We start from the raw sequence: 10,067 nt of genomic DNA on the forward strand, positions 1-10,067 counted from the left end.
GGCCCAGGCCAAGGGATAGATGGGAATGCTGGAAGGGCCACGTGCCCTAGGGCGGTGGGGGGCGGTCCTATTATCATCAGCACAGACAAGGGTTCTGTCCCCTTATCTTCCTTGGGGTCCACTGAGGCAGGGGGCAGTCATGGTGAGGGTGCTTCTCCCCCAGACTACCGATAGCTTACAGTGAACGGTGTCAGATTCATGATCTCCCAAGAAGATTTAGCTCAGGTACTAGAGACCAGGCTTGATCACTCAGGAGCTTTTGTGTAGCAGAGTTTTATTAAAGTAGGAAAAGGACAGAGAAAGCTTCTGACACAGACATCAGAAGGGGAATGGAGAGTGCCCCCCTCGCTAGTGTTACCAAGGGAGTTATATACTTTGTAAATTAGTTATTACAATAAATCAAAAGAATGTCTTTATGTTGTAAAGATCTTACTAGACCCACTCCCATAATTTACATTTTAAAATAACAGGATTAGCCCAAAGGTTTTCAGGAAGGAGAAACTGTCCTCAAGCAGGATACATTGTTATTATATAATCCTCAGTACAGAATTTAAACTGAGTTGTTTGTTGTAATCATCAGTTCCTGGACTTAAAGAAAAAAGCGTTTTATGTGACTAAGGGTTTCCGTTATAGCTCAGTTGGGAAAGAATCAGCCTGCAATGGGGGAGACCTGGGTTCAGTTCCTGGGTCAGGAAGATCCCCTGGAGAAGGAAATGGCAACCCATTCCAGTATTCTTGCTTCTTGAGTGGAGAATCTCATGGAGAGAGGAGCCTGGGGGGCTACAGTCCATGAGGTCACAAGAGTCGGACACGGCTTAACGAGTAAACCACCAACACCATGTGACTAAGACTAAGCAATGCAGAGAGAAAAAGATGTTTGTTCTTTCCTCCTCCTTGAGAACTTCAGGCCCCTCACTCCTCCACCTTGGGGAACCCAGACTTCTTATCAAGCTGCCTAGGAATTGACTCTCTCACTACTACGATGTTGAGAGCCTCATGATATGAGAACAGACAGCAGCCCTGGGGCCCACACCAGCTAGATCACGGAGCTGTACACAGCCCTGGAGCCCCCGTGTTCCTCTCGTGCCTGCCAACCACTTTGTACCCATGGCAACACTTCCTACCCTCCCATCCCCAACCAGGCCCTCTCCCCGGGGTGACTGAGTCCCGTCTCCACCACACGGAGACCTTGAGCCAACCTGATCTCTGATCCGGGTGAGAGCCCCTTAGAGCCCCGTCCAGGCCCCAGAAGACACATGAAAGGCCAACCCTGTCCCATTGATCGCTGCCCCGGCTGGCAGAGGCTTGGGAGACGGAGCCCTCCCTCGACCTCCTCCTCTACCCCTCTCTCTGGATGACCAGGGCTGTAGGGTCTCCATTTGGTCCAATAACGGAAAATGATATAAGAGGCGAGGACTGCTTTTGATTCCATGGCTCTCCGAAGGCCCAGAGTGGCGGGGGAGGCCTTGCGGGGTGGTTCCCGGAGCCAAGCCATTGGCGCCCCCACACTCACCCCTGGTTGCTGTCTCTGTTGGCAGAAGAGAGAAGTCAGAGCCATGTCCTGGAGGGCCACATGGGAAGAGAGGGTCTCCCTGCCCCTCTGGGCCAGGGCGTGGCTGCCCACCCTCCCTCAGGAGGAAGGAGTCACTCAGGGGCCGATGACAGTGGGTGCCTGGTGCCCGGGTGGGTCAGCCTGGGGCACAGCAGGGCCTGGATTTGCTTGGGCTCAGGAAGGCCTCTGAAGGAGAGGGCGGAGAGAGGCTGAGGAGACCTGTGGAACCAGAAGTTCGGGCAGGCCTGGTGGCTCCCCTTCCTGGCCGTTCCCAGGAGGAGACACGAGGCACAGGGTTGAGTTCGGCTGTTTGTATTGAGGCTGTTTGTCATGGGCCCTCAGCCAGGCCTGGACCGCAGCCTAAGGAGCCACACTGAGTTCCGTGGCCGCCACGACAGTGGCCACGCTGCTCACATAGGCTGTGCCCAGTGACTCTCGATCAGCCTCTTCTGAGCGGCCTGCACACGATAATGATCGGTCCGACTCCGGAGCCACTTATGGCTGAAGTAAAAGCGCAGGAGGACTAATGTCCCAAAAAAGAGCAGCAGCACTATCACAATCGCGATGATGATCACCATCTGGTTGTTGGGCACGGGCTCTGGGGAGAGTAGAGGTTGAGGTCACAGAAGTCCTCTCGTCCTAGATGCCAGGCCCAAGGGGGTCAGCCATCTACCTGTCACCCACCCCCGCACCCCTGGGCATCCAGCTGTCAGTCTGCAGTGCAGGGATGGGTGGCAAACGGTGTTATCACTAGAGGGAAGGAGGACCAGGGTCCAGGCCACCAGCCAGCCTCTGTGAGACCATGAGGGCAGATGCACTCAGATGGTCCCCTTGCCATGCGCTGCCAGACCTCATGCTCAGGACTCTGGCGAGGTCCAGGCTAAGCCCCTCCCTGGGCAGAGATGAGGGAGCTTCTGCCAAACTCTCTGAAGACAAAGAGCATCTTGGCCGTCGATTGTCACGGAAGAGAAGGGCTCCAGGGGACCTTAGGGGTCATTCAGGTCAAATTTATCTTTGCAGAGAGGGGGTCAAGGCCAGAGAGAGGAGCTTGACTTGGTTAAGGTCACCCAGCTCACTCATGGCCACGTAATTGGCATCCAAGATGGGAACTCGCCAGGAGCTCCCGGGAACCCCAGGGATCAAGTGTAGTTTCCCCGAGTGCCGTCCCTGAGCTGGCAGAGGGTGGGGCGAAGGCGTTTTTTTCCCCTGAGGGGCAGCAAATGAATGTCCCTCCTCCTGATCTGCGGGCTCCCCCTCACCTTTGACTTCAAGCCTCTGGAGATCTGAGACCCTGTGGACCAGGCCACCGCCGCGAGAGCGCAGGTCCATCTGGGCCTCGCACGAGAAATTATAGTAGCCGTCTTCCCTGTGAGCTGTGGTGTGATGGGTGACCAAGGCTTCTTGGGGGGAAAGGGTTGTCCCCACAAAGGTCTGATTGCACAAGATCTCATTACCGCGGAGCAGGGTGAGAGTGAGGCATTCCTGGGGTGCCACGGCAGGGACCCTGCACTTGATGGCGAACGGTGTCCCTATGACCACTGAGGTGGGCGACAGCGTCAGCAGCACTTGCTTTGGAGGGTCTGCAGGAAAGCGGAAGGGAGGTCTGGAGAGGCTGGGGGTGCAGCTCCGGCAGGCCCCACCCAGCCCAGACCATCCCCTGTGACGACGGTGTTCTCAGGAAGTGGGCTGGGGCTGGAAGGAGGAAGCAGTTCAGGGTGAAGGATGTCCTGGGTGGTAGTTTCAGGGACATGATGACTTCTGGAATGGACAAGAAGGAGGTGACCTGGAGTCAACAGAGAAAAGATTCAGAATCTGTTCAGTCAGCTAGAAAGGTAAAAGTTTTGGTTGTGTCTCTTTGCTCTCCATAAATTCAATAGAAATTTCAAAAAGTAAACAGTTGGATAGTTTTGTTGAGAGAGACTTAGAAGGAAGTACTCAGTGGAACGGGGCCAAGAATTGTGAGATTCTTCAGAGGCGGGGCCTAGAGTCAGAGCTGCCTTGATTTTCAGAATCAGGTTTAGAGCTATCTCTATCCCTTAGCTATTAAACTCGATGGTACCCTAGTTCCTTTAAAAGAAAATTTCTTTGGTTGTGTCAGGTCTTTCTTAGTTGTGGTATGTGGGATCTAGTTCCCTGACCAGGGATCAAACCCGGGTCCCCTGCATTGGGAGTGCATAGTCTTAGCCACTGGACCACCAGGACATCTCCCTGGGTTCATGTTTGAACTAGAATATCTAGCCTCCATTACCTCAGGATAATATGGTAGATGTAGGACATCTTTCTACTCATTTGATCCACTGATGATAGTTCTGAGAGATACCCTGGTGCCGAGCTTCTGAGAGTAACCTGGTCTCTCCATGGTCTCCGAGGCCCGTGGGCAGGTGTGTATCTGTGTGACGGTCACACATTTGCAAAGGGCCCTCAGGGGGAGATAAGACCAGGACCTCCTCTCCAGGAGGTGAATGGATTACTGGAGAGTGTGCCAGCCCTCCTGATGGGGTCCCTGTTGCTTGTCATCGGATGTGGGTTGTTCTGCTAATGGGGGTGCTCCCCAGCTGGGGGGAGACGGTCGAAAACGACTTTTAGACTTGTCCAAACCTTGCTTGGGTTGTCTGCCTCTGAGCAAATCTCAAAATTCCGGTTGCTGGCAGAGTTCAAGGAGGCCAGGCGAGACTGTGAGCAGATTCTGAGCCTGTTGCCTGGATCCAGGAGCCCAGGGAGGTGGGGGCCATAGGAGAGGGCCCAGGAGCAGAGACAGCACAGGTGTGTGGGTTTGCAGACCAGGCCCTGTGGATGACACTTACAGAACACGGTGCTGCGGAAAACTTCCGTCGTCTGCTTGTCGGTGCAGGTAAAACTGCACAGGAGCTCCTCATCCTTGGAGATGTTGAAGACCTTGAATAGCTTCCACTGAGGCTGGCTCTCGAGGAGAGTCTTGTTTAGGTCTGTCTTCAGACCAAGTTTCTTGGGGTCCGTACAACTGGCAGTACAATTAATGAACTGAGAATCTCCAGACCCCACCATCAGGTGCTCTGGCTCCACGGACACCTTCTCACCAGACCCTGGAAGGGCAGAACACACTGGGCAGCAGACACCCCCGCTGCCCTTCCCGGTGGAGCTGCCCATGGTGGGCACTCTGATCAAGGGGTCCCTTCAGCTCCTCTCTCCTTGTTCAGACATTACTGCCTCTGGTCTAGACCAAGGGGGCTGTGCCCTAGTTGTCTCCCTGCCCCTGATCGCTCTGCCCGCTTGTCAACTCCAGGTGAGACTTCCTCATGCACATCTTCTATCCCCATGGAGATTATAATCGAACTTCGCCCCCCAGCCCAAATGACCCCTCCTCTGCTCAAGCCTCCCTGAAATGGAGGTGGATTCTGTCCTCTCAGGCCCCATGGCCATGAGTTCGGCTCCTCCCTCACTCCTTCCCTCTCTTCTGCAAATCATTGTAGAACACTGGCTGTGTGGCAGGCACAATTCTAGGCTCTGGGGAGCCATCAGAGACAGAAGAAGACCAAGGCTTCCCCTTGTGGAGCTCACACTGCCGCCAAGGACACAGAGTAACTAACAAGCGAACTAACCTGTCATTGGTGGAGAGTGCCTGGGAAAGGACATAGGGAGTGGGGTGGGGCTGCCACGTGCAATGCTGTGCTCAGGTTTCATGGAAACACTGACATTTGAGGAAAGGAGGAAGGAAATGGGGGGAGCTTGGCTGCCAGGTATCTGTAGAGGGCAGAAAACCACCAGCGCAAAGACCCTGGAGGAGAAGACACGAGGATGGCTGGAGCCCAGTAAGGAAGAAGGCCAAGAATCTGACCTGATCTCGGCCAGCTGGGCCTGTGCTGTGTCCTGTGTTTCTACCAGCAACACCCACACACCCCCACCTAGCCCTCAGCTGGGGAAAGAGAAAGGTTCTGTAGGGAGAGAGAGAGATCTGCATTTGAATCCCGCGTTTGCCATCTCTGCGGTCTTGGGCAAAGTGCTTCCCTCCTGAGCCTCAGTTTCTCCATCTGTCAAATGGGCTAGTCATCCCTTTCAGGCATGGTTGTCATGAAAGCACCTGAGATGCTTTCCAAAACAGAGTGCTCAGCACCTGGAGGCATTCTCCTTCACCGAACCCTGGACCACGCAGAAGGGGCTTCGTTTTCACTTTGATGGTCAGCGGAAGACGACGCTCTCCACTGACGTCTGCTGTCTACTGGGTCACCTCTGAAGACCAGCTGGGACGTGCCCTCACATTCCCTTGAGCCCCAGCCTCCCTTCGTCTCCCCATCAGTCTCCACTACTTGCCACATCTACACAGCCTGAAGTTATGGAGCCTGTTCAACCCAAAGTGTGAAGGCCAGGTCCCCCATCTGCTGCCCTGGGGTCATGGGGTCCTGGGGAAACCAGGCTTGCATAGCATCCCGCACCCATGGGGGCAGCCGCTGTGCTCAAATCCTCAGCGACTTCGGGACCAGGACCCCTTTCTCCACACAACACCAGGGGAACAGCGCCCTAACCTCTGCCTCACACGCACCCAGTCTAGAGCCCCAGGCTCACCTCGGCAGCAGAGAAGCGAGAGAACGGCTGTGAGCGCTCCCCAGCCACCTAAAGGGGACATCTCGAGTGGTGTCCACAGGCTCAGAGGAACAGCTGAGGACTGGTTGCAGAGAGGTGAAGGGCGCTGGTCACGGAGGCGGCCCGTGAGGACTTGCCCCTGCGTTCTGGAACCCCAGCCTTCTGTCAGCTGATGACTGTATTTCCTCTCATTATCTGAATGGTCCTGCGGAGGCCACATGGAAGGCCAGCTCCAAGGGCAACAGGTCTGCAAGAAGCTTGGCAGAAGAAGCCAGGAGTCAGCTGATAAGCGGGACATAACCTAGTCCTCCTGGCACACTCCTGTGAGGGGTGGGGCGGGCACCCGGGGCTCATGTGTGTGTGATATGTGTGCACACAGGACAGTCAGCGCTACACGCCCCAAATCTGGGGAACCCCGAATCCCACAGGACACACTATTGGGGTCAACAAGGGAGGGACTTTCCAAGTTGGAAAGAGGGTTGGGAGGCGATCGCTGGACGTTCTCCTCTGTCCTCTGCCCCTCCCCCTGTAGATTTCTGGTGATGCACAGGGTCCCCAGGCACTTTCCTGTCTCTTTTCTTAGCTAAACGTGATTTCACGTTACTAAGACAAAGAGGAAGGAAAACGAAAGTAGCATTTCATCGATGCCTATTCTCTGTTAGGGACTAAATTAAGGTTTTAATACATTGTCTCATTATCGCCCCAATCTACCAATTTTGATTGTGCATCTGAGGAAGTTCAGGGGTCAGGTGAACTAATAACTTGCCTAAATCACAAAGATATTAGGTGATGGAACTGAGGTGAGAATTTAGGAATGAAGACTGGTTGATTTCAGAATTGGTGGTTGCCAGGGATTAAAGGGAGGGAGAAATGGACAGAAATTTCAGAGAGGATATTCAGGACGGAGAAACTGCTCTGTTTGCTACGACAGTGGTGCATAGGTGTCAGTACACATTTGTCCAAACCCACAGAAGGTACACACCAAGACTGAACCGTAATGTCACTGGCGGTCTTTAGGTGATAATGACCTGTCAATGCAGGTTTGTCTATTATAACAAATGGACCACTCTGGTGGGGGATGTTGATAACAGGACATGCTGTACATGTGTGGGGAGAGGAGATATGCGGCAAGTCTCTATTTCCCCTAAGTTTTGCTGTAAGCCTAAAGCTGCTCTTCTAAAAAGAAATCTACTAAAAAAAAAAAAAAGAGATAGTAGAGGACAGAGGAGCCTGGTGTGTTATAGTCCATGGGGTTGAAAAGAGTCAACACGACTTAGAGACTGAAAAACAACAGAAAAACAGCTCAAACACACCACCTTGGAAGGCAACCTTCTTGATTAGGATTCTTGTCAGCTATGGATTGTTGTGAAAATGCAGGCTTTTATGAGTTCCCAGGGGTTCCAGTCGTTAAGGCTCTTTGCTTCCACATAATGGGCAAGTGTTTGATCCCTGGTTATGGAACTAACATTCCATATGCGCATTCCATATGCGTGTAGCAAGGCCAAATATAAAGAAAATGCAGGTTTTTAAACTCAGTTTTTAGCAGGTTTAGAGGAAGTCATGGTCACAGTCCTTTCTAAATTCTCATGTCACATTACATTTTAATAATATGTATATATTTACTTGGCTGCACCAAGTCTTAGTTGTGGCATCTGAGATCTAGTTCCCTGACCGGGGATGGAACCCAGACCCCATGCATTGGGAGCTCGAAGTCTTGGCACCTGGACTACCAGGGAGGTTCCCCAGATTACACTTTAAAAATATTTAAACACAAAACCCAGTTCTACATTATTTATGAGACACATCTGATGAGTAAGAGTGTGGAATGGTTGACAGTCGAAGAATGAAAAATGATATACCAGGCAAAAGCTAACCAAAAGAAAAGCCGGGAAAGGTCTATTCATATCAAAGAAAAAGGAATTGAAGACAAAAATATTTATTAGGGATACAGTGAGTACCTAAATTAAACAGTCAATTCATACAGAAATTATAATTGTTGTAAACTTGTAAGCACTTAGCTTGAAGGAGCAACAAAGAGATAAAACCATCATCATAGCAAGATATTTTAATACAACATCTCTCTATCATGAATAATGAAGCAAATGTGAAAAGATGCTCAACATCATTAATCATGAGGGAAAGTCACATCAAAGCCACAATGAGATATCACCCAGCCACTGTCAGAATGGTTCTCATCAAAGACAACAAATAAAAACATTGGCAAGGGTGTGGAGAAAAGGGAGCCCTCGTGTACCCTTGGTGGGATTCTAAATTGGTGCAAATGCTGTGGAGAAAAGTGTGGAGATGCCTGAAAAAATGAAAAATAGAACTGCCGTATGATCCAGCAATTTCAATTCTGGGTATTCTCCTCAAGAAAACAAAAGCACTAATTCAACAACATATATGCACACCAGTGTTCACTGTGGCATCATTTACAATAGCCAACATGTGAAAGCCACCTGAATGTTCATCCATAGACGCATGAATAAAGATGTGGTTGGTATAAGTACACAACGGAATATTATTCAGCCATAAAGAATGAAATATTGCCATTTTTGACAACATGGATGGACCTAGAGGGTATTATACCCTCTGTTACACCCTATAACCCACAATTCCACCCTTAGATATATGCCCTAGAGAAACTCTTGCACTAAGAACCAGAAACCCGTCCCGATCTTCCTATCTCTATGACACTGAGCCAGTCATTTTAACCTCTCTGGGCATCAGTTTTCTCTTCTGTAAAATGGGATTAACCATAGCACATTCCTCATGGGAATGGTGTGTGGAGTAAACTAATTAAATGACAATATTTAAAAGTGTTCAAAACAGCAGCTGGCACACAGAATATGTTATATAACTATTAAATAAAATGAAAATAAATGCATGTGATAAAGCACTAAATTAAAAATATCAAGAGAACAGTAGAAACAGACTTTGGGAGGGTAGATATTTATGTCTGGGTGGGAGGTAATTAGCATAGTAGGCAGATGGAAAGTTTAGTGGTAGTAAATCCTTGGGTTGAGTGTTGGGTTCAGGGATGTTCATTGTAATATCTCACTGTACAATGCACATGCATGTTACATAGATGTGTTCATTATGTGTCACATATTAAATTTTACAAAAAGAATACAAAGGGAAAAAGGAAATTCCTACATATCTAGAAAGAAGAGGCTCCTTGAGACTATGAGCCAGAGAGTAGGAAAGTCCCTTCTAACCAGGTAGGACTTCACTGAATCGGATTCATCAGGAACCTTGGGTGTGACCCCAAGAGGCTAAGGACTATACTTGTCCCCTAAGCATCAGCTCTGAGCTCAGTCCAGATAACCTGGACCCACGTGGGCCATGGTGGGAAGGCAGCCCCACGCTTCTAAGACGGTTGTGTGGTTGACAGAGCAGAAGAGGAAGAGAAACGACAAAAACAGGAAATAACCACAGAGCTGTTGGACTCAGAGAGATGGCTGACGAGAGTGAGCTCCTCATGCAACGATCAACCAGCTGGAAGAAATTTTGTAGCAACTCCAGCCCCTGGGCTTATGGGGAGGCAGGGAGAGAGAGAACAAGAACTCAAGTGTTGACTGACAATCTATCCCAAGCACCTTCCATTTGCCAAGAGGGAAGCCGGGAGCATCTCCTTACCTGTATCAGCTAACAGGTGTTGTGATGGGGAAGCAGGGTGGCCGGGGTCCAGCCTCCAGCAGCCGTTGTTCCCTGGGTTGCTGCTGGTTCAACGACTGTCGTCTGGTTTTGACTGATTTCCCCTCTCAGAAGTCACGTGCTTCCTGTCCCAGCTCTGACCTCATACTAACATCACTTTCAGTTTATTACCGCTTGCTCTAAAACCTGGTAAATATATACTGGGGCTTCCCAGGTGGCTTCTGGGTGAAGAATCCACCTGCCCATGTGGAGCCGATTCCTGATCCAGGAAGATCCCCTGGAGAATGAAATGACACCCCAC

At 50.7% G+C, this 10,067-nt stretch overlaps 1 protein-coding gene across 2 annotated transcripts; it reads right to left on the minus strand.

Annotated features, from left to right (window-relative positions):
• Positions 1-257: 257 nt before the first annotated feature.
• On the minus strand, positions 258-9,862 carry LOC145541133 (intercellular adhesion molecule 2-like). Of its 2 annotated transcripts, none has more exons than XM_081576755.1 (5): positions 9,749-9,862; positions 6,092-6,366; positions 4,357-4,614; positions 2,812-3,132; positions 258-2,150 (listed from the first exon to the last, which is right to left on the minus strand). In XM_081576755.1, exons 2-5 carry the CDS (start codon positions 6,327-6,329, stop codon positions 1,963-1,965), a joined length of 1,005 nt encoding a protein of 334 aa, XP_081432881.1. In that variant the 5' UTR covers positions 6,330-6,366; positions 9,749-9,862; the 3' UTR covers positions 258-1,962. The 2 variants fall into 2 exon arrangements, with proteins under 2 accessions (XP_081432881.1, XP_081432882.1); XM_081576756.1 differs by lacking the exon at positions 9,749-9,862 and adding an exon at positions 7,426-7,466 and having other exon boundaries at positions 6,092-6,356.
• Positions 9,863-10,067: the final 205 nt, after the last annotated feature.

Source organism: Giraffa tippelskirchi, chromosome 3, assembly GCF_054371585.1.
Source record: "Giraffa tippelskirchi isolate mGirTip1 chromosome 3, T2T-mGirTip1v1.2.pri, whole genome shotgun sequence".
NCBI lineage: Eukaryota > Metazoa > Chordata > Mammalia > Artiodactyla > Giraffidae > Giraffa > Giraffa tippelskirchi.

What these genes read in the sequence shown, in the direction of transcription:
- LOC145541133 (XM_081576755.1), bottom strand. Translation starts at nt 6,329, where the DNA reads ATGTGGCCTCCGCAGGACCATTCAGATAATGAGAGGAAATACAGTCAT. An exon ending in CTCGCTTCTCTGCTGCCGAG is followed by an intron (nt 4,615 to 6,091) that starts GTGAGCCTGGGG and finishes CTGCCCTTCCAG; the next exon opens with GGTCTGGTGAGAAGGTGTCC. An exon ending in TTTCCGCAGCACCGTGTTCT is followed by an intron (nt 3,133 to 4,356) that starts GTAAGTGTCATC and finishes GCTTTCCTGCAG; the next exon opens with ACCCTCCAAAGCAAGTGCTG.